Raw genomic sequence first — 24,370 nt, 5'->3', positions numbered from 1 at the left:
AGCTGTATTTTTTCCATTTACTGTTTTTTTTATACTATATCAATAATTACAAGCCTTTATTTACAAAAATAACAGTAATATACCCTCATAAGTATGTAAGGACCAGCACTCTCCACAAAGTTTTTTTTAAAAAAAAACAGACTTTCTTTATTCAAAATCTTTCGAAACCAGCGTTGCTGCACCAATGGATTTGATGTGCAGAGACCACCCCTGGAGTCACAGGGAAATTTCAGCAGTCATCAAAGGTCTGCACCATCCAATATTCAAATTTCTTTATTTATAGCTCTTATTAAAAAGACATGAGTAAAAAACAGGTCTGCATAATGATAACGCACAGGCGTTTCGATCCTTCTTCCTCAAATCATTGCAATGATTTGAGGAAGAAGGATCTAAATGCCTGTGCGTTATCATTATGCAGACCTGTTTTTTACTCATGTCTTAAGAAATTTGAATATTGGTTGGTGCGGACCTTTGATGACTCCTTTATTCAAAATCTTGACAAACAAAATAGTAAAATCGTGACAGGACCGGAAGAGATCCACAGCAATTAGATAACCATCAAAAATAGTCAAAGTCCATCAAATAGCTTATCCTCCCAGTTTCAAGATCCAACAGGCTGTCAAAGTGGAAAAGCGGGTAGACATAAAGTTCACAGCATCATATGTCCCAAGTAAATCGGCAACAGACACCGGCCTAGAGCTACAGACACCAAGCCAAGAAACTTGAAACAGAGCACCTTGGATTTAAAAAAAAAATGACAGCTGCACCTCCCCCCCTAAGGGAGGTTTGTAAATGATGTGGACTATTGGGGTCGGCAAAAATGTAACTACCGTTGGGGGAGGTGGCTGCTCCACAGCTCCCCACGATGCGGTGCATGCCAGGAGATGCAGTCCATTAATGTGATTAGATATCCCTTGGCCGATGAGATTAATCAGATAAAAAAATGGCATGTTAATTAATTTACTTAATTAGTTAAATATACCCAATTAAACCTTATACGTGTATAAATAAATCGATATTGGCTGTTACATGAGGAATTTATTTTACTATTATATGAATAGTTTTCCAGAGTCTGCCATTTTAGAATTTAGACACTAGATGGCAGCAGATGAATTGTGTATAGATATATAATTGGTATAATGTAAAACGAATGAATGCTAATAGTGTGATTTATTTTGATCACTATACTAATTATGGTGAAAGTGCCACTTTCTCTGACCCTTTCCCCATCTTAAGTTACCAAAAGGACCATTAAGAGGAGCCAGAGCTTCTTGCCTAGGGTCACTGTTACGATACCAATGCACTGGTAACATAAAACATCACATGCAGTGCATAGGAATTGCAGGTTAGTCACTAATGTGGAAATACACCAAGACTCAGGCCAGGAATAGGGAAAAATAACAAGGTTTATTGCAACATAAATTAAGCACATAGCATCAAACGTACATTAGCTTCATGCACAGAAACCGGGCAAAAATAAGAAAAGGTGCAACTGCAAAAAGGAAACCATATACAGGACTAGTAATAGTCAGGGATTTATATACACTAAGTGCTCCCTGCATATAATGAATATGCAAGGCAGCCTTAAGCATATATCACTAGTGTGCACACTAAACCCTGGAACCTGGTTAAAATATATACACTTAAACTATATACAATATATTAGGGATGGGACGAATCCACAATTTCTTCGAATCCGAATCCGGATCCGAATCTAAAAAGGTTCTCGAATATCTCGAACCTTTCGAATCCCGAATCTAACGAATCCTGCACATAAGAATTGTGCGATCCGTGGTATAGTTGCCCGCAGTATAGGTACCCAGGCATAGGTAGCGAGGTAAAGGTGCCTTCAGTATAGCTAGCTAGGTATGGGTGCCTTCAATATTGGTAGCTTTCAGTATAGGTAGCAAGGTATAGGGGCCTGCAGTATAGGTAGCAAGGTATAGGGGCCTTCAGTATAGGTAGCAGGGTTTATGGGCCTTCAGTATAGGTAGCAAGGTATAGGGGCCTTCAGTATAGGTAGCAGGGTTTATGGGCCTTCAGTATAGGTAGCAGGGTATATGGGCCTTCAGTATAGGTAGCAGGGTATATGGGCCTTCAGTATAGGTAGCAGGGTATATGGGCCTTCAGTATAGGTAGCAGGGTATATGGGCCTTCAGTATAGGTAGCAGGGTATATGGGCCTTCAGTATCGGTAGCAAGGTACATGTGCCTTCAGTATCGGTAGCAAGGTATAGGGGCCTTCAGTATAGGTAGCACAGTACATGTGCTTTCAGTATTGGTAGGTAACTAGGTATAGGGGCCTTCAGTATAGGTAGCAGGGTATATGTGCCTTCAGTATAGGTAGCAGGGTATATGTGCCTTCAGTATAGGTAGGTAGCTAGGTATAGGGGCCTTCAGTATAGGTAGTAAGGTACATGTGCCTTCAGTGTAGGTAGGTAGGTAGGTAGGTAGGTAAAGGGACCTTCAGTATAGGTAGCAGGGTATAGGGCCTTAAGTATAGGTAGGTATGTAGGTAGGTAGGTATAGGGGCCTTTAGGTAGGTAGGTAGGTAAAGGGACCTGCAGTATAGGTAGCAGGGTATAGGGCCTTAAGTATAGGTAAGTATGTAGGTAGGCAGGTATAGGTGCCTTTAGGTAGGTAGGTACGTATAGGGGGCCTGTAGGTAGGTAGGTAGGTATTGAGGCCTGTAGGTAGGTATAGTGGCCTGTAGGTAGGTATAGGGGCCTTTAGGTAGGTAGGTAGGTAGGTATAGGGGCCTTTAGGTAGGTAGGTAGGTAAAGGGACCTTCAGTATAGGTAGCAGGGTATAGGGCCTTAAGTATAGGTAAGTATGTAGGTAGGCAGGTATAGGTGCCTTTAGGTAGGTAGGTACGTATAGGGGGCCTGTAGGTAGGTAGGTAGGTATTGAGGCCTGTAGGTAGGTATAGTGGCCTGTAGGTAGGTAGGTAGGTACGTATAGGGGGCCTTTAGGTAGGTATAGGGGGCCTTTAGGTAGGTGGGTATAGCGGCCTGTAGGTAGGTAGGTAGGTATAGCAGCCTGTAGGTAGGTAAGGATAGTGGCTGGTAGGTAGGTAGGTAGGTATAGTGGCCTGTAGGTAGGTATAGTTGCCTGTAGGTAGGTAGGTATAGTGTCCGGTAGGTAGGTAGGTATAGGTGCCTTTAGGTAGGTAGGTATGTATAGGGGGCCTGTAGGTAGGTGGGTAGGTATTGAGGCCTGTAGGTAGGTATAGTGGCCTGTAGGTAGGTAGGTATAGGGGCCATTAGGTAGGTAGGTAGGTAGGTATAGGGGCCTTTAGGTAGGTAGGTATAGGGGCCTTTAGGTAGGTATAGGGGCCTTTAGGTAGGCAGGTAGGTGCGTATAGGGGGCCTTTAGGTAGGTATAGGGACCTGTAGGTAAGTAGGTATAGCGGCCTGTAGGTAGGTAGGTATAGCGGCCTGTAGGTAGGTAGGGATAGTGTTAGGTCGGTAGGTAGGTATGTAGGTAGATAGAACCCCCCTCCCCCGCCAACCCCCCCACGGTCCCCTCCGTCCCCCGTGCCTCCTCCGCTCACCCCTGCATAATAATCTACTCACCTTTCCCGTGGAGCGCAGAGCGGCAGACCTCTTCGTTACTTCCCTGTTCCCTCTAGTGGCCGGACCGGCTTTTACTGATGACGTCATTGTAAAAGCCGGTCACTAGGGGGAACCAGGAAGTCGGCGAGAGGTCTGCGGCTCTGCGCTCCGCTATGGATAGGTGAGTGGATGCGGGCAGGGGGGGCGAGCGGAGGAGGCGCGGGGGGGTCGGATGAGGTCGGAGGAGGACGAGTGCGAGCGGCGGATGCGCGGCGATGCGGCGTCGGGATTCGGCGGATTCGTATAGTGGAAAATGGCGTCGGGATTCGAATCCACGAATCTCGAATATTTCCTAATATTCGAGGGATTCGTGGATTCGCCGGATTCGTCGTCCCACCCCTACAATATATACATACACAAGGCAACTAAAGCAGATATCGACAGGCAACGGATAGTCATACAAGCAGAGTCAAACCAGGAAATCATACAGAGATATAATCGCTTAGGCAAAAGATCAGTCGAGGAAATAGCAAAAAGGTCATACACGGCAGGTAACAAGAGCAAAGCAGGGAAGGCTAGAACTCGGGGATCAGGTCCAGGAAACAGGCTTGAAGAACTAGCACTGAACTGGTCTGCTGAAGCTGGTTAAATAGTGTGCTGGGAGGTCAGGTGACAATGTCCATGTGATCCCAGACCTGCCTTCATTAGCAGTCTAACAGAAATGTTTCTGGAAATAGAGACCTCTGCTGGTGGGCAGAGAGCAGTTCAGGCTGCACAATCCCTGAAGAGATTGGTGACATCTGCTGGTGAGACATAGGAAGTCCATCCATAGAGTTCATGATGTTACCAGCAGATGTAGATCGTGACAGTCACATTTCATCTTAATCCATCCATTTATTTTTTGTATAACACAGTTGATATCTATAAAAGTATACTTATGCATTTACCCACACCCTCATACAAGACAACATTGTGGGCTTCCTCCCCTGTGCCCCATCCTGGAATATTACCTGGACCCAGGGGCGTAACTACAAAGCACTGCCTCCCCTCCCCAGCCCCCCAATGTTCACATTTTTTCAGTGGGCCAACCGCTTGTGACTCTCAAAGCCATCTTGCAAGGGTCATTAAAAAAGAGCACAGAGGCGCCTGGTGCATCCTGGACCTTTAACTGTTATGTGCTCCCCTATTTTTATCGCCTGAGGAAGCAGGACTATACCTGTGAAACGCATTGCAACATTTTGTGGAGTATAGTATGCCAATAAAATATTATGTCTATATAAATTGAGAGTTTTCTAGTGTCTGCTCATAGGAAGTAAGTCCACCACTGCCTTCCAAGCATTTTTAACCTTTTTAATTTGTTTTATACTTCTGGCGCTTCTGTTTACTACATAATAATAGAAGAGCGGACATCGTAATTTTCACACCCAGAACAAGAGCAGCCACAAAAACACCAGGTTTGAAGGATGGACCTCTATCAGAGGGAGTGAAGCAGTAGTTGGGGGCTTCCATGCGATCACAGGGGCTGCTTCCCCTACCTGGACACCTAATGACATTTGTTAGTCAAGTCCTCGATTCCCTGTTTTACACTATGGTGGACCTCTTCTTCTCTGCTCCCAGGTATGTCTCTTATGTACGACATCTAAACTTGTGTAGATAAGTAACCAATAAGAGGCAGTATTCACATAGGCAGACACACAATTAGTTATATTTTATTAGCAAAGAATGAGATTTACACTTCAGCAGGTTGTGTAAAAGAGCACGACCAGTATACAAATTAACTCCTATACATAAGAGGTAAGGCTGCTGCTCAGCGGGACCCCCGAACTGCCCTCTTTCTCTGGAATTCCATCTCATCCACCATCCAGACGGCCCCTTTTACATTTTCCACTCGGACGAAACACTTATGAAGGCTAAGATTGTGCCGCACTGCATTCTGGGGGAGAAAAACAGAATAAACTGATTGTAATGTGACATTAGTAGACCACATTAACAATACCTCAGAGTCTCACTTCAAACGATAGCTGCATCGCTAAATCTTGAATAAGCTAGAAAATTAACATGGCAAACTGTAAAGAGAGCCAGAGGTGGGCTCAAAAAATAGAAAAAAAAGTAGGCTACCTGATCCACAGGGCTGAGCGGATCAGGTAGCCGCAAAAACCACCGCTCCCGTGGGCCGCAGGCCCGCAGCGGCCCACTTTCACTTGCCTGACCCTTGGGTCACAACGCTGTACTGAGAGACTGTATTGTCTCTAATAGCGTGCAGGGAGGTGGGGGAGCAGCAGGAGGCGTGGCCAGGGGGAGAGATGCCCAGAAGGCCAACGGTACTATTCATCTACAGAGCACTTTGCCTGCAACAAAACTGCAAAACAAGGTGTAACTGTTCTTGATCTATTCTTGGTCTTGTGTAGCTTTCTCCAGAATGTACTTATTCACTAGTCTCTGTAGGTGCCAGAAACTCTGTTGGTGGACTTCCAAGGCCACTATCTCTGGATGCTATAAGTCAAGCCTTGTACAAATGGTAAAAGGTTCTTGGCCCAGTTGGATGGTTGAGTCCATCTCTGCCGAGAATCTAACATGTTTGCAGCCACTCCAATGTGTTGCCGAGAGATCCACCATGCAGACCCATCTCAGCGGAGCCCATTGTCCTCCAACGTATCCCTACCACTCAAAGTCATCCGTCCTCCCTCTCCATAGCAACAGAATGCATCACTAGCCTGTAGACTAGTGACATGCCTGTACAGTGTTCAAGTCCCAAACCCGGTGTGCAACAAAAATAGTGCATGTGTACACACCTTTACTATCTATTCCATCTACAGTAAATGTTCTGTTTTATGATTAGATTATGATATGATTAGATTGTAAGCTCACAAGGGCAGGGACCTCCTCCTATTGTTTCTCATACTGCTGTAATTTACCATATGAAACTGTACAGTGTCTTGAATTTCTCATGTATATTTGTTTCCCAATATTTGTTTTGTACTCTGTGCAGTGCTACGGAAGATGTTGATGCTATATAAATAAATAATAATAATGTTGACTGTCTCCAATCCACCACATAGACCTTTAGAGGCCAGGGAGCAGAAGTGAATGCACATGAATACAGGTCTTTGTGGCTGCCAGGTCCAACAAAATTGCTCTCAGCAGATACTCAGTTCATTCATGGGGAGCTACTCGGTAGGTTTGAATACATCAAGTGCACTTATTTTCTCATCTGAGTACAGTAACGAGACAGAACTTAAAGGATACCTAAAGTTTGAAGGATATGAATGCTACCAAACGTATTTCCATTTAAGTAGAATAGAGAGTGTTGTCCATGTTAGCCATGAGCAGGGGCATTGCTAGGATCCTAAGAGATCCGGGGCACTTTTGGGCACACTAGATGAAAAATGGGTGTGGCCATACACCAGAATGTGGGTGTGGTCATGGGTGGAGCCAAAATTACATGAACTTAACAGCAGTCTAAGTAGGCCAGCTCAGCAAAATGTTGGCTGAAGCCCCCTCTTCATTAATAAAAAAAAATGCAGCATATTACATAAATAGGCAGTGTCACTTAAAGGAATGTGTGCTGTGGCGCCATGCTGGGTGCTATGGCGCCTCTATGTGGCAGGCTGGGTGCTGTAATGCCATGCTGGGTGCTGTGTAGTGCCATTCTGGGTGCTGTGGTTCCTCTGTGGGGCATGCTGGGTATTGTGTGGTGCCATGCTGGGTGCTGTGGTGCCTCTACTCTGCCTAGGGGACATCTGGGGCACCCCAGAGTAGATAAGGGGCACGTGCCACTGATCTTTGGGGCTAGCAATGCCCCTGGCCATCAGTAAACGCAAGAAGTTTTGAATCAGGATGATGCCATTTTTTGGCTAACTTAGAGATAAATAAAAAAGTGAGCTTTCAGCTAATAATCCTTCATCGGACTTGATTCCTGCATATACTGACAAAATGTTAAAAACACGGTTTGTATATACTGACATACAGAGGAGAAACATTTTTTAGCAAACATAAATTAATGTAATCAGATGCTTTAAAGTGAAGGTTCAGGGAGGGAGGTAAAAAAATAAAAATCAATATCCACTTACCTGGGGCTTCCTCCAGCCCGTGGCAGGCAGGAGGTGCCCTCGCCGCCGCTCCGCAGGCTCCCGGTGGTCTCCGGTGGCCGACCCGACCTGGCCAGGCCGGCTGCCAGGTCGGGCTCTTCTGCGCTCCAAGGCCCGGCACTTCTGCGTCCCACGTGGGTGCGCTGACGTCATCGGACGTCCGCCGGGCTGTACTGTGCAGGCGCAGAACTACTGCGCCTGCGCAGTACAGCCCGGCGGACGTCCGATGACATCAGCGCGCCCGCGTGGGACGCAGAAGTGCCAGGCCATGGAGCGCAGCAGAGCCCGACCTGGCAGCCGGCCTGGCCAGGTCGGGTCGGCCACCGGAGACCACCAGGAGCCTGCGGAGCGGCGGCGAGGGCACCTCCTGCCTGCCACGGGCTGGAGGAAGCCCCAGGTAAGTGGATATTGATTTTTATTTTTTTACCTCCCTCCCTGAACCTTCCCTTTAATTAATTCACAGGCATCCTGGCTAAATATTGTAAATAGAGGTCCTAATGAATCTAAACAGTCCAGCAATTGGCTTTATAGGTGTGTCCAAACCTTGAAGACATTTGTGACAGGCTGCAAGACCATCATTATAGGGGATACCATCATTATTTAGCTAGGATGCCCGTGAAAGCCTCCTGAAGTGTACAATTAAGGAATCTAATAACATTTATTTATGTTTGCTAAAGAATGTTTCTCCTCTATATGTCAGTATAAATAAGCCGTGTTTTTTACATTTTGTCAGTATACGCAGGAACCAAGTCTAATGAAGACTTATTATTAGCCGAAAGCTTACTTTTTATTTATCTCTAAGTTAGCCAATAGATGGTATCATCGTGATTCAAAACTTTTTGCTCTTTCCTTTTAAACAATGCAAATAGCCCAGCTGATCCTCTGCCTCTAATACTTTTAGCTATAGACCTCGAACAAGCATGCAGATGAGCTGTTACTGACTGCAGTTTGACTGGATTAGCTACATGCTTGTTTCAGGCATGTGATTCAGGCACTACTGATGCACGAAAGATCAGCAGCACACCAGGCAACTGGTACTGTTTATAAGGAAACAAATATGTCAGCCTCCATATCACTCTCACTTATGGTGTCCTTTAAAGGCCAACTAAACCTGTCTATCCTACCATTACCACTTATGGTCTACCCTCACACCAATGTAATGGGTAGACCATATGACCAAATGATGGCCAACAAGATGCAAATCATTTTGAGTTGATGAAGCATTATGTAAATTGTGTATGCAGATGTATGCAGCTTGGGAATGGACCAATCAAATTTTACCTCAGCAAGACTTGATTGGCTCATTTTTTGATGCTGCATAAATTTGCATATAACTTTGCATAATGGTGTACCAACTCAAAATTATTTACATCTCATTAGTCATCCCTAACTGTCAGGCTTTAGTTAGAACACATAAGAATAGGTAGTGACATATTTTACCTTCCAAGTGATTTTGTTAAGTCTGAAGAATGCAAACATTTTGGTAAACCACTGATAAATTTCATTTAATGCCAGTTGTTTTTGAGGTGACTCCAAGATAGCCTAAGAATAAAAGGTAAAAAGATTGTTAGGGAATGCAGTAGCCTGCTGTTTCATCAACGTACCACAAGGGGGAGCCAATAAACAAAGCCCCATTTTAACTGTAATACACTGAAGTGAAAACAAGGTAAAGGTACCTGTTACTCCAATTCATGGGTCCTTATCTCTTCCTCGGCAACCTCTAGCTGCCTCCTCACTCCCTCCTCCCATACAGGCTGAAGCCACGCCTCCCTACTAGAGATTTCCAGACAATATAAGCTCTTGGTCAACAAGGGGTGTGGCTTCAGCTGCCTGAGCAATAACTCTCTCCCTGCAAGTCCACACAACTAAAGAGGGAGAGGCTCAGACAGAAGTAGTGTGAGCAGGCAGCTGCTAGTCACTGACACCTATGTATTGGAGCAGCAGTTATTTTACTATTTTTTGTTTTTCAAAAATGACACTTTTTTACAAACATTTTTATATGTGATGAGAACAATGTTGTATTAAATGCATACATATTAAATTAAAACCGCCGGAACTGGCTTTAAAGTAGATCTTCAATTTTTTTTTAAAGTTTAACTTTCCTGGGGCTTCTACCGGCCCCTGCAGACATCCTGTCCCATGCCGGTACTCAAAGATCCTCCTGTCCCTTGGTTTGGCTCACTTTCGTTACCGGCGACTTACAAGTCAACGGCAACTGCACATGCGCGGCGCTGGTCGTGCGTGTCATCGTTTGTGCTTCCGTGGCTGGGAGCGTCCTGCGCTCCCGGCGATGTGAGTGGGAGTGAGTATGCACATTTTATACTCTTTTTGGATGTATATGGATGTAAGTATGAGGTTATTATTCTGTTTCAACATGTCATAGAACATATGTGCATAACCATTGCATTTTATTTGTGTTTACGTGTGCTTTATGAAAGTTCCTTATTAATTTTTTTATCAATCTTGTACTATTTATTAATTTTGTACTATATCAGTTTTATATTCATTGTGTATTGATCTGATATGGTCAAATTACACTGAGTACTAATTTGGGAGAGAGGGCTGCTCCCAATCTCAAACAAACTGCGGCTTAATCTCAAGCGCATCTCTATCTAATTTTATCAATCGTTCATTGTATTCTGTCAAGTACTGCCAAAAGAGTAAGATCTCTTTAAATCATGGGTGTCAAACTCAAATACAAAGCGGGCCGAAATTGAACACTGAGACCTAGTTGTGGGCCAACCTCAATGTCTACTGGCCATCTTCCTCCCTCATAAAGTTCCCTGGTGTCTAATGGCCCCCTCCAACCTCTATACAGTTCCCTGGTGTCTAATGGTCCTCATCCCTCCCCTATACAGTTCCCTAGTGTCTAGTGTTCCTCCCTCCCTTCTCTATACAGTTCCCTGGTGTCTAATGGTCCTCATCCCTCCCCTACACAGTTCCCTGGTGTCTAATGGTCCTCATCCCTCCCCTATACAGTTCCCTGGTGTCTAATGGTCCTTAACCCTCCTCTATACAGTTCCCTGGTGTCTAATGGTCCTCATCCCTCCCCTATACCGTTCCCTAGTGTCTAGTGTTCCTCCCTCCGTTCTCTATACAGTTCCCTGGTGTCTAATGGTCCTCATCCCTCCCCTACACAGTTCCCTGGTGTCTAATGGTCCTCATCCCTCCGCTATACAGTTCCCTGGTGTCTAATGGTCCTTAACCCTCCTCTATACAGTTCCCTGGTGTCTAGTGTTCCTCCCTCCCTTCTCTATACAGTTCCCTGGTGTCTAGGGCCCCCACCCTCCCTTATACAGTTCCCTAGTGTTTAGTGCTGGTCTAAAGTGGGCCAAACATAATGCAAAGTGAGGAAACCACTTGGGGGCCAAATGTAACGGCTCTGAGGGCCAGAGTTGGCCCACAGGCTGGAGTTTGACATGCATGCTCTAAATGTATATTAATAATAGAAACTTACCCATCGAATGAGAGAGGCATAAGTAAACGGTGGTCTGACATTATTTGTTTTGTAATATTCAACACAATTTGTCATATCTGTGAAAATAAATGTAGTGGTTAATGTCACCTAGTGATATGAGAACTGAAAAAGTTTCACCACCCAAAAATTAATGAATCAGTGTTTAATCATGGGCGGATCACTTTTAAAACAACTGTGTGGCACTATAGGAGTTTTCTTTCCCCTCATTCTAAATCACAGACTACGAATGCCAGGGGATGATGTATAGCGTAATAATTTAATCTGTGCTCCCGGAGTTCAGTTTCAATAACCTTCAGTACACTGATCATCAAATTCGCGATGAATCCACTCCCCAATTACTGCAGAGACAAAATTTAATGGCCCAATTATGGATAACAAGAGTCTAGCTGAGCATGGTCTGTTTGATCAGCCTCCATCTTTCTAATCAGGATACGTTTGCTATTCTTTCCAAAACATTTGTGAACGCTCTTTTAATTAGCATATGCAAATGAGTGCCTTTACATTTACATGGGGGGAACCCCTTGAGCCGGTGCTTGATATTCACACCGAGTTTGGTGTCAGCTCAGTCTGACGGAGTTGAAGTCTAGAGGGGCGACCTTAGAGTGCTCCTCTTTGTCATTCAGAGCGGGAGAATCTATTAGCTCTTTCTCGATAGTTCATGGTCCATTATTTTAATTGACTGATTCTTATCTATTAAGGGTGGCTCTACAAAAGGAGTATGGTGTTTTTCCCTCCTCCAGCATTGAATGTGCGTGCTCTTTATTCCACGGAGGGCTCTCCACAATGCTTAATGGTTACTTATTTTGATTGATTTCACTCCGTCCGAATGTGACCTTTGATATCCCGAGTTCTAAAGAGGAATGGCTGCATTCAAGCGATGCATTAAATCTGCAATGGAGACAATTTAGCTCTGTTTACAGGCTATGCAAATAAGGCCTTTCATTGGTTACATCCGTTGGACGAGAAAAAGCCTTATATCAGCTATTGTATCTTATAAAGTTTAGCCAGTCAGAAGAAAGGGATAGCAACAGAACGAGGCTGATTTTCAGATCAGCAGAAACTGGTCCTGAGTTTCGAGTTATGTTGTAATTTGCTTTTCTAACATTTTTGGATCTGAACCCAAAAGAGCTGCAGCCATCTTTGAGAACATCACAAGTGGTGATTTTATGACCAGTTTTTTAAAGGTTTGGGGGGTGACGGTCTTTCCACATATCTCTAATTGAAAATATAGGTTTTTCTGAGAAGATCCACAGATAAATACATAAAAAACTTTTGCCATTCATGGTGTGGGGAAAAGACCTCTCAACAAAATTGGTAGTCCAACTCTTCATAGTCAAAAGAGTTTGGTGATCTGAAAATAGAGATGTTGCCATTTGAATTTCAAGTCAAGATGGTTTGGGCAACTCATACATATGTCCCCAGGAGGATTCTCAGGATCATGCCAAGTATGTCAAGCTGGTAGCAAACCTATGAGCAACCAAAAACATGCAGATGGAACTCTGTGAAGCTCTCGCTATTTTGAGATGGAATCAGGAGTCACTTTGGCGCAACAAAAAATATTTAAAAGGGGAGTCAACATGTATTTTTTCCTAAAACTATTTTTTCAATGTCTCTTGGATGTAGATACACCAAATTTGTGTATTTATCTCCAATTTGATATTACTGGATGTCACAGGAAAAAATGTATGTATTTGAGATTCAGAAGACTAAAAATGTAAAGCAAGTTTTGGTGCAAAAAAAAGTACAATTGAACATTCCTACAAATGACTCCATCTAGAAAACTAGAACCCCCCCCCAAACAAATTCAACAAAGGGTATAATTAGGAATTTGTCTTTCTAGTCTTTTTTCAATTTTGAGTGGAAGAATGGGGTAACATTTTCAAATTATTTTTTTTCCTGCAAACATGCTAATATGCATGTAATGCCTACGTGCTGTTTGCAGACCACAAAATATGTCATAAAACATATTCACTAACTTCCCCCATGCATGGGGGTGTCAATAACTAATGCCTCAACAGGATTGATAGAGAACTGGGGGGCCCAGAATTATTTGAATGCATTTTGCATTATTGTGCACTGAAAATCCAAAGCAGATTTTTTTTCGCACCATACATTTATAGCAGAGCAGAAAGTACAAGAACATTGAATATCCCCACAAGTTACCTCATCTAGAAAACTAGACACCCTCCCCCCCATGTGACCATGTGCAATCACTTGACCTGCAGAGTGCCGATTGGCCGTTCTGGCAGTATACAAGGGACCCAGTTACAGTGTACTGCCGGGTCCTGTGAGTTACACTTAGCGGCGGGGACAGGACGCTAACAACTGACAGCTGTGCACTGTCTATAAAATGTGGCTGGTAGTAAAGGTGTTCATTTATGTCATGTAAATAGTAACACAAATCTATGAACAGGGCTGGATTTACCCTAAGGCACTGTAGGCACATGTCTACAGGCGCCTGATGATGGGAAGGTGGCTTACTCTCCTCCCTGGGCGGCTCCCTCACTCTTTCTCTACGCAGAGTGTATAATGATGATGAGAGTGTAAATGAGAGATTGCTCCCCCTGCTCTTGCCATTCCACTGACGAGATCTCCCTTCAGTCAGGAGCACCTGTAGCTAATTAATACTGAGGTTCCTCTAGCTATCTAATACTTGGAGGCACCTCTAGCTATTTAATATTGCAGGTACTTCTGGCTACCTAATACTAAGGGGCACCTGTAGCTACCTATGGCGGGCAAGGGAAGTAAGGGAAGACAGCCAGCACACGTGCGGTGCAGTTTGGCGAGGATTTGTAGGTTCACTGAGGGAGAGATCTAAGGTGCCAGGACATCTGTGCCTATAGGCTACTGTGAGGTAAATCTGGGCCTGTCAATCAAAGAAGTATAGCAGATGAAAACACAAACTTTGAAATATGTTGACGCTGCTGCTCTCCCAGAGTTGTCTTCTCAGTGCCAGGACAGTACTGGGACACTCTTCCTGTACAGGGATACCAAGGTCCAATCCTGGCCAGGCAGAGACTCCAAGATGATGACAATGGTGGAGAAAAAGGATGCGCTCTCTATGCTTCTGTTCAAAAAGTAAAAGGACAGACATTGGTAACTTCCTAATGCAAACAAAACAGGTATATGTTTATGGTGGGGGCTCTTTAAAGTCAATATACAGTAAAGTCCAGATTACCCAGAACTTAACTAACTAGCAGTCTCAACCCACCAGCACATATGGCTGTCAGTACTCCCAGTGGTGAAGACTAAATTCTTAGGCTGTTTGTGGGCTCTGCTGTGCTAGAAGACAGGGTTCCATGGAGATTATTATACTTTCAGTTAGGCGGGCCCGTACGCAGGGGAGAGCAGCGAGCTAGAAGGGAGGGCCCCATGATGAGTCTAGGCTTCAGCGGGCAGGGTTAGGTAGGGGTTAATGCGGAAGAGGGAGGGGGAGGAGACGGGAGCGCTGTAGGCCGGCCGCGCTAGGCGTGGTCTCCAGGAAGTGACGTCGGCAGCAGGAAGCGCGCGCACTTCAGTTGGCTGCGGCGGAGAGCGGAGATTGTGCGGCGATCCGTGCAGCGGTGAAGGCTACCAGCGACAGTAGGGGGATCGGCGGGAGGATTCCTGTAGTAGCCACGGTGGTTGTCGGGGCTGCAGTGAGGAGAAGAGGTCGGATCAGCTCCCAGCAGCACCACGCGGTGAGTCCGTCCCACACTTCAGAGGCAGCCATGGCGGAGCAGGACATTGATGCCTTGCTCCAGATGGTCAGGAGTGAGGCAGCGGCGAGAGGGCCACAGTGGGTGGCAATTCAAATGGCTGCCATGTCGGCCGGGGGAAGCGGGGCGCGCGCTAGCGCCAGAGTGTCCAGGCCTCCGGACAGACTTAGCCCAGAAGCTTCACCTCGGGCCGCGCGGAGGGAAGGAAGTCCCATTCAGGCGCCACCAGCCCCTGCACCCAAGAGGCAGACAGGATCAACCAAGGGTGCGGCCGGGAAGAATGCTGCCAGTGCCTCTAGTGATGGGGTCGTTGAGGAAGCGGCTGGGGGAGGGGAGTCGGCACCCCCGCAGCCACGCAGCAAGACACCGCAGGTGAGGAAGAAGACAAGGCCATCGGAGGCGGGTCGCGGCAAGCAGGACAGGTCGGATGATCCCACCTGCTCAGCATCAGCCCATGGTGACACGGCTGCGCCGGTCCGGGTGCAGGCCAAGGGACGCAGTTCCCAAGCCAAGGGTAAGGGGAAGGCGCCAAAGAAGGCAAGGAGAGCCCCTTCGCCACCGCGCAGCAAGCGGCCCGCCGCACACAGCAGTCGAGGTTCACGCCAGGGCGGTGATCGGAGTACGCGCTCGTCACCCGGTGGAGGGGCATCCAGAAGGCAGGACAGCGCGGCACAGTACGTTTCGGACAGCCATTCGGATCAAGACTCTGAGTCGTCAAGGGACGGGGCTCCGTCGCCTTTGGTAGGGGAGTCTGGTCGGAGGGAGTCGACTGGATCTGGAGGTTCGGCTGGTCGGGACGCACGTCCGGTGCAGCCAGGTGAGACTAACCTAATAAATGCCCTTTCTACTGTTCAAAATGTTGGGGAGGTTGGTGGCATTGTTGCGGCAAATGCAGGGGTGGGTAGTGGTTTGTTGGGACTGCCCTCCTTGCCAGGGTTGGGCAATTCGGCAGCCGTGGCATCCGCGGCTCCTGCATTGTCCTTGGTCAATTCCCTGCTATTGGGTCTACGGGATGTGTTGCAAGGGGTAAGCGTAGCGGGGGTAGCGGCTCCCACGGCAGCTTGGGGGGGTACAACGGGTTTAGCTCCCCTGGTTCCGGCCACTGTGGTACCTACGGTCACCTTGCCGGTTGCTCCCCAGGTCGCTCCTGTGGTCTCACAGGCACCTCCTCCCGTGGTTTCTCAGGCTTTGGCCGAGGGGGTGCCTGCGGTCCCCCTGGTAGCGGTTCCTTCCGGGGAGTCGGCGGAGTCAGCAAAAAAGCAGAGTGGGGGAGAATCGGATTCGGTTCGGCTGTCCGATGCCGCAAAAGGCGAGCTCTACTTGTGCATCGATGGTCCCTTAGGGACGCATTTAAAAAAAGAGGTCAAGGAAAAAATATGGAGGGGCGAGTACGTGGAGATTTTTTCTCTACTACCGCTTGAAAAATTTAACTTGGATAGGGTCAAGCCGGACGAGAGCAAGAAAGAGGAGGAGGAGCGCAGGCGTTATAGGTTGATCCCGCACACACACCAGAATTGGGCACAAGCTTTTGCAATTATGGCCAGCGTTATCGGCGAAAAACAACCCGAATGTTGCTCGGCGCTGTTTTGCTATCAGGAGAGTATCGCTGAAGCTCATCGGTCGTATGGAGGCAATGCGTGGCTTCGTTACGACGAACAGTTCAGGGAACGCAAGGCGGTGCGGTCGGAGATCCGTTGGAATCATAAAGACATCGTATTGTGGATGAAATTGATGATCCCAACGAGTAAAGGTTCCCAGTCCTTTCAAGGGGGGGCCAGCAGTTCGGGGGGCTCAGGGCAGCTGGCCAATAGACGTCCAGGGGTGTGCTGGAAGTTTAACGACAGCTCATGTAAGTTCGGTAGCTCGTGTCGATTTAAGCACGAATGTGCCAATTGTGGGGGGACACACGCCTCTGCTCGGTGCTCCCGTCAGGGGAAGGGTAGGGGAGGGGAGTCTTCCGCTAAGAGGGATGACCCCAGTGAAAGTCACAAGGATGGAGCGGTACCTAAGTAGGTATCCGGATGTCAAGGCGGCAGATTTCCTTCGCCGCAGTTTCGCAGTTGGTTTTAATATTCTTTCTTCTGGGGCAGTTTGTTCCCCTCCCCCGCATCGAAATTTAAAATCTGTAGGGTCACAGCCTGAGGTAGTTTCAGACAAACTTCGGAAGGAAGTGCGTTTGGGCCGGATGGTCGGCCCCTTTTCATCCCCTCCATTAAAGAACTTGGTTGTGTCCCCGTTAGGCATTGTTCCCAAGAGGGAACCGAACTCCTTCCGCTTGATTCATCATCTGTCACACCCAAAAGGATTGTCGGTGAATGATGGTATCGAGCGGGAGGAGGCATCCGTGGCTTACACATCCTTCGACGTGGCGGTTCGATGGGTGAGGCGCATGGGACGGGGGGCGCTGCTCGCGAAGACCGACATTGAGTCGGCTTTCCGTTTGCTGCCCATACATAGAGATAGTTTTCACCTGCTCGGATGTTTTTGGGAGGGAGGTTACTATATTGATTGTTGTTTGCCAATGGGTTGCTCGATATCTTGCTCATATTTTGAAAAATTTTGTTCTTTCATGGAGTGGGTAATTAAGGAGGTTTCAGGAATCCATTCAGTGATTCACTATTTGGATGATTTTCTGTTCCTGGGCCCGGGGGGCTCCTCGGAATGTGCTTATTTGCTGGCTACTATGCAGCAGATTTGTGCAGACTTCGGAGTCCCTCTGGCTGAGGAAAAAACTGAGGGCCCTCAGACAGTTATCAAATTCTTGGGCATCACGATTGACTCCGTGGCAATGGAATGTAGATTGCCAGAGGACAAAGTCGTGGATTTACTGGCAACCATTCGTGAGGTTTTAAGGCACAAGAAGGTCACGCTCCGTTCTCTTCAATCACTGCTGGGCAAATTAAATTTTGCTTGCAGGATTATCCCCATCGGCAGGATTTTTTGCAGGCGATTGGCTATGGCGACGGCCGGGGTGATATCACCGAATCACCACGTACGGCTGTGTGGCGAGCACAAGGAAGATTTGAGGGTATGGCTGAGTTTTCTTGAAAATTTCAATGGGCGTTCAGTCTGGATGGAAGACAGCGTTCTGAACCACGATTTAGAGCTGTTTACCGACGCGTCCGGGGCGCATGGCTACGGTGCATATTTCGGTGGGAAGTGGAGCGCAGCGGCGTGGCCGGAAAGCTGGAAGCAGGCAGGTTTTACGAAGAACCTTCTGCTTTTGGAGCTGTTCCCGATAGTGGTAGCGGTCACCCTGTGGGGCCCGTTCTTGCGCAATAAGCGTATTCGCTTTAATTGCGATAATCTGGGAGTGGTAACAGCCATCAATCAAATCTCTGCGTCCTCCCCTCCGGTAGTGCGGTTATTGCGGCACTTGGTTTTAGTTTGCTTACAACTTAATATGTTCGTGCATGCAGCGCATTTACCGGGAGTCGAAAACGTTATTGCTGACGGGCTATCTCGCTTTCAGTGGCAACGATTTCGCAGCCTCGCCCCTGGAGCAGAGCAGTTCGGGACTCCCTGCCCGGAGGAATTATGGGAGGTTCCCTTCGCGAGATAGAGGAATGGATGTCCAGGGCTTTGTCCAAGGGGACCTGGTCAGCTTATTCAACGGTCTGGGATCAGTGGAGCGAACTGTCAACTCAGACGGAAGCTTCATACCTTTCAGGAGACAGGTTGTGTCAGTTATTTCACTTTATAGCAGTCAATGGTGCGGCGGGGATCTCACCCTCGGCTATGAGTAAAAAAATGGCTGCACTTTCTTTTTGGTTCAAGATGCGGGGGGAGGCGGACATTACCAAGGACTTCGGGGTGAGGTTAGCATTGAGGGGTTTTAGGGCAGGTCCGTCTAAGCGGGATAGCCGCCGCCCAGTTACTTTTGAGTTGCTCACTTTGTTGGTGGGTAAGTTGCCAGCAATTTGTACGTCGGATTTCGAGGTGGCCTTGTTTAGTGCTGCATTTGGGTTAGCGTTTTTCGGAGCCTTTAGAATAAGCGAGTTGGTCAGCCCCAGCAAGGCGAATCCGGCGGGAATTTTGGAAGGGGACGTTATCGTAGCGGAACGGTCCGTTGAGATCTTTTTGCGGCGTTCAAAGACGGATCAGGCCGGGAAGGGCAGGTCGGTCACCTTGTTCAAGGTAGCGGGGTCACCGGTTTGCCCAGTGCGGGTTGTTTCCGTTTTTAAGGGATTGCGCCCCCGGGGGGTCACATCCTTTCTGTGTCATCAGAATGGGACGCCTCTAACCAAATTCCAGTTTGTGGCCATTTTTCGGAAGGGTCTGTCGCTAGTGGGGGTTCCCCCATTGGAGTATGCGTCGCATTCATTCAGAATTGGAGCGGCCACGGAAGCCGCCCGATGGGGTCTGGATAACAGCCTGATAAAAAGGATTGGCAGATGGGAATCGGCACGGTTTTGTTCTTATGTGAGACCTCATTTAGTTTAGAATGTCTTGTATACTGTTACTGTTTATGGCGGAAGGGTGTTTTGTTGTGCTCTATTCTGTTTATGTCTCTACAGATGGTCCTCCGCGTCTGGTGTGGATCCTCGGTCACTCCTACGTGGCCTGGGGTGCAAGAAGAGCTCAATTGCGTCCGGACGGACGTCAGTTGGGCATTCCGAGATCCCAGGCCTGCTTACGGTGGATTGGAGTGCCAGGAATGACATGGGACAGAGTTTTGCCTGAGCTTCATCGTTTTGTGAGATGGGATCGGGCTCCGGACGTGCTGGTTCTGCACGTGGGAGGTAACGATCTGGCCTCCCGCTCTACGAGGCAGATCATAAGGGACATTAAATTCGACTTCATGAGGATGAGATCAGATTTCCCGGCCACAGTGATTGTATGGTCTGAGATGGTAGCTAGAAGGTCATGGAGGTTGGCTAGGTCGGTAGATCGTGTGAACAGGGCAAGAAAGAAGCTTAATAGAGAAGTGTCTAGCTTTGTTGTCAGGAACGGGGGAGTAGCCGTGCGTCATGTGGAGCTAGAGTCCGACACGGATCTGTTTTTGCGTCGGGATGGAGTTCACCTCAATGCCATCGGGACCGACCTGTGGGCGTTGGCTTTGAGCGAGGGCGTCAGGAGAGCATTGTTTTTGTGGGCCTCACGAGCGTGAGGTTTCTCGCTCGTGTGGGATGGCGGGGTCTAGGGCTCCGGAGGTTGGTCATGAAGAGATCGGTGGTAGGGCAATTACTTGCCTGGTTCAGAGGTAAAAGGGCGTCTTCTAAGAGTACGATTTGAAAATGGGGCATGCGGCCGTCCCTGAGCCGGTGTCTGCGGCGGGGGCCTGTTTGACAGGTTGCATGCCCATCAAGGTTTATCGGTACCCCGGAGCTCTTGCCCTTTAAAATTGTTCTTTATATGTTTCGGTTTTATTGAATTGTTAAATTTATTTTAAAATAAAGAAGGGCTGCTTTGGCCTTTTTATTCCAGTGTCAGCAAGCAGTCCTGGTGGTTCTTTATTAGATAAGTTGGGGTCAGGTTTGACAGCAGCAGGTAAGCTATGCACGCATCAAGTGTATTTTAACATTTAATACAGAGATAATGTTACTGTATGTATATAGAGTGCGGTATAGTACAGTATTAGCTAGGTTTAATCTTAACATTGAGACTCAAGCAACCAGAAAGCACTCTTATCCGGCATCAGCCGATCCCCATTGTGGCTGGATAACAGAAACTCTATTGTATCATGGTTTGTTACATTTGTAATCTTACTCTGCTGCCTAGTTGCAGAAACTTTAAAGAACAAGTGACACCTATGCTAATTGCTAACCTAGAAATAAAAACACATATATAAGTAGATAAATACTAGTTTATAGTCCTATCCTCCTTGACTCTTGCCCCCCCTTCTCTTGCTCATTTTGTATTCATTAGCTGCCCTCCTCCCAGAGTCTTCAGACACTCCCACTGAGGTGTATACTAGGAACTGCACTGTCACCTCAGACTTGCTTGTAAACACAAGTAAGCAGAGGATCATGTTTCAGATAGGCTAGGCAGGGAAAAAAATGGAAGAGGAGGAATATATTATAGATAAAAAGAGCCCCCAGCATTCAACTGTTTGGCACTGACTACTAAAGGGCCAGTGCTCCTAAAGTATGTGATAACTCCAAATCATAACAGCAGAAAAGTTTTGCAAGTTTTGAATTTAGGATTAGCATCTTTATCACTTAATACACTCAGACTAGTTGCTGTTGAAATTTGATATTTATGGTGACAATACCGCTTTAAGGTTACTGCATGTATATTTGTTATGCTCCAAAACTTTGCCTGATCACCATAGAGTACCCATAGGCTTCAGAAAAAAGATGTGTTCAAGTTTGTGTCCAGAAGTTCCACTAATTACTTCCTCCTTGAGGCAAATATGTGGGTGGAACCAAACTTCAAGTCAGTTACCGGAACAAGTTTAAGCAAGAAGTTTTGAATCAGGATGATACCATTTATTGGCTAACTTAGAGATAAATGAAAGGTGAGTTTTCGGCTAACATGCCATCTTCAGACTTCTATCCCATATATTAACAAGATGTAAAACACACAGCTGATATACACTGGACATTCAGAGGAGAAACATTCTTTCGCAAACATAAATAACTGGCATTAGATGCCCTAATTCAAACTCCAATGTAGGGCTTAGATTTTGTGCAGAAATGTTCCTACAGGCACCTCATGGTAACTACAACTAAACAGCAGCCTCAACTGAGATTCTTCCTTTTGTGGAAATGAAATCTGAAAAGGACAATTAGGTTGACTTCCTTCTGTAAGCACTTCCCTCTCAATGAAAAATACAGCCAGCCATTTACTTACAGAAGGATGAGCTGTGCCAAGTTTTTCCGTCATGACACTCTGCATCTCATGGAGTCTATGTTTCTCCACAGCAAGCTAGAATAAAAAGACAACAGTTAGTTATCTGCACAATGCTCTACATTTTAAAGGACAGCCAAAGAGCCTGAAATGAGAGTATAATGGAAAGTACCAATGTTGACGTTATTTACAAATACTATATGTTGTAATTGGTTGTCTCGGACAATACTGAGGTCAGAAGATCAACATGTCAGTCAGGTTGAGGCAACATTTCAAAGGAGAAATAATAAGCACAGTCTAACATTATAAATAGTAGCAACATTATTGTAAATGAGTGAAACAAGGTAACTGTCATTTTTTTTTAAAGGGAAACTAAAATGGCAGACTGTCATTTCAGGTTTCCTTTAAAGTTCAACGAAACCTAAAATTGAACAAGAGAGATTCTTAAAGCAATTATGTTAATTAGTAAAAATTATAATAAGTAATTTTGGAAATGAACTTTTCAGATTTTAAAAGCCTTTGAGTAGCAGTGCTTGCTGCAACTGTGCACCTATGCGTACAGGCTTAGGACCTCTACTTCCTGTTATTTCTTGTTACCAGATATAAGGTCTTACAATTTCTCCCACTTACTTCCTGTGAACAATAAATGTTTACTTCCTCATGGTAGACCCATGCTTGCTTATTGAATTCCAGGGAATATAGAAAATCTCTATTGTTCCTCCTGCTTTGTGTGTCAGGTGGTCATACTTGATTGATCCACCCAACACCCATCCCACCCACCCTGCCTGGATCCACAGAGAAGAGAGAGAGCAGATACATGGTATGACTACTGGTCAAAGATCAGGACTGAAAATGGAACTGATGGTTTTGTACTTGTTACCACCAGGTCCATGTACAGCATAACAATAGAGCTAGGTATAAGGTAGGTTTGGTGCAGTGTGTTGCTTACAAAAGGCAACAATTTTGCCTGCATCCTCGACCCCTGAATCCAGTTATATATAATCACCTTCAGGCTAAAATAATCTTTACCATTTCTTGAACAGATATTGTGGTGAAACCCCTCCCACAGTGTGATGTCATGATCATGGTCTTTACAGTTTCATGTGAGCTTCATTGCATTGTGGGAAATAACAGCTTTTACCAACTGCCAATCGAGCAGTATCACCCTCTGTGCATAGAACCCTCAGTCAATTAACATTCTGTACAGATTACCTGGTAGAACTAAAGATGTCACCACCAGTGATACATTTCAGAATTTAAATCAGGGAAAGATATTACAATGGGCAAGCAATGACTAAATAATCTATAAACAAATATTGTAAAACATAAGCAATTTTATTAATTATGTAATTTTCACTACAGCTCCTCTTTAATTTCTTGTTCTAAAAATACTTACCTCCCAAAACAAACCTCTCCTACAATAGAATGCTTATTCACCCTTCATGTCCTAGCAACCCCCCTTCTAATGGAACACCCACTCTTACTCCCTCCCCGTTCATATAACTCCCTTCATGTTGTAAAAAATTACTGCAGAGTACAGAGCAGTACAACACCATTCAATAGAAGTGAAAATGTACTTGGGTGCATTCTACTACACGCTGCCACCTGGCACAATGCTCTAGAATGCTGAGCAGTGGGAGGTGCGGTGCGGTGACTGCAGCTCTGCACTACCTTTGGTATGAAGGGCCCCTAGGACTTCATGGTGCCCTGTTAAAAATCTTTAGTGTGTACCTCTTATTTTAATCATCATACATTTTTTCTGTAACACTACAAAACAAATCTTGAACTAATGTTAAAAAAGTGCAATGATTAACCACTTAAGTACCAGTGGTACCAGAAACCATTGAATACAGCCGAATACCAAGGAATCACTGCACATACCCGTCACTACCGCTGTCCATGCCACTTACCCAGAGCCTCAGGCCACCCACTCTGCCATCTCTATGACGGCAGAGCTCTGTGAGTCGGTCAGGAGCCGCTTTCATTGGCTCCTGACTGTGTGATCAGTGTAAGCCAGTGGGAGCTTCTCACATTGATGACAGGGTCAGGGTCGCAGAGCTCTGACATCATAGAGAGGGCAGGGCGAGTGAGCTGCGGTAGGGAGACAGTGGCGGTAGCGGCCAAAGCACCGAGAACGCGTGGTGGCAGTGATGTGAAATCTACGCCCTGGCAGGTATTAAAGCATCAAAACAGGGCATAGATTTCAATCATCCAGAAGCGGTTAATAGAACAGGTTGTGTTTGTTCCTTAAAGGACAGGGGAGCTGCTAAGGTTTTTTGTGACCCCTAGAGGCACATCATTTGTGGCCCTCCCTCCTCAGTCAAAGACCTCTTCTACTGTAATAATAGGTAGCTAAAGGTCCCCCCCCTTTAGTAAAGGTAGCCAACCACCCTATAGGGCATTACTGCCAGTGGAGGTATGTAGCTTCCTGCTGCCTCCCTATCCTCAACACTCACAGACCTGCAGATCAGCAGTGCCGGAAGAGAGAAGAGCAGAACCCAGTAACCATGCGCTTCAAATGCAGGAAATTAGCAATGACCTCACTTCCACATCTGAAGTGTATTCCGTGGTAACTGCGGCGCTCTGCCCTCTGTTCACGTTATCCACTGATCTGAGGTGCCCCTGGCAGCATGGGAGGCTCCTGCTGTGGGTGAGGCCCCAAGCGGCTGCCTGGTTTACCTGGGCCAAGCTGCACCCCTGTTAAAGGACTGAGGTAAGAGGGATATGGGGGTTAACATATGTATAACCTTTTAAACAATGC

The 24,370-nt window shown here is 46.4% G+C and overlaps 1 protein-coding gene across 7 annotated transcripts in view; it reads right to left on the bottom strand.

Annotated features, from left to right (window-relative positions):
- Window positions 1-5,173: 5,173 nt before the first annotated feature.
- LOC137527680 (forkhead box protein P3-like) overlaps window positions 5,174-24,370 on the bottom strand; it is a 332,205-nt gene continuing 313,008 nt past the window's right edge. For 5 of the 7 annotated variants that reach the window (XM_068248423.1, XM_068248424.1, XM_068248425.1 and 2 more), the window contains 5 exons: window positions 21,613-21,687; window positions 14,024-14,186; window positions 11,099-11,175; window positions 9,082-9,183; window positions 5,174-5,486 (listed from right to left, as the gene is read on the bottom strand). In XM_068248423.1, the coding sequence (XP_068104524.1) occupies window positions 5,361-5,486; window positions 9,082-9,183; window positions 11,099-11,175; window positions 14,024-14,186; window positions 21,613-21,687 (543 nt within the window). In that variant the 3' untranslated portion in view covers window positions 5,174-5,360. The remainder of the gene's footprint in view (window positions 5,487-9,081; window positions 9,184-11,098; window positions 11,176-14,023; window positions 14,187-21,612; window positions 21,688-24,370) is intronic. The other 2 variants (XM_068248428.1, XM_068248429.1) reach the window with 2 other exon arrangements.

The sequence above is a fragment of the Hyperolius riggenbachi genome, chromosome 8 (genome assembly GCF_040937935.1).
Source record: "Hyperolius riggenbachi isolate aHypRig1 chromosome 8, aHypRig1.pri, whole genome shotgun sequence".
Classification (NCBI taxonomy): Eukaryota; Metazoa; Chordata; class Amphibia; order Anura; family Hyperoliidae; genus Hyperolius; species Hyperolius riggenbachi.
This window is presented reverse-complemented; position numbering and strand designations above follow the sequence as displayed.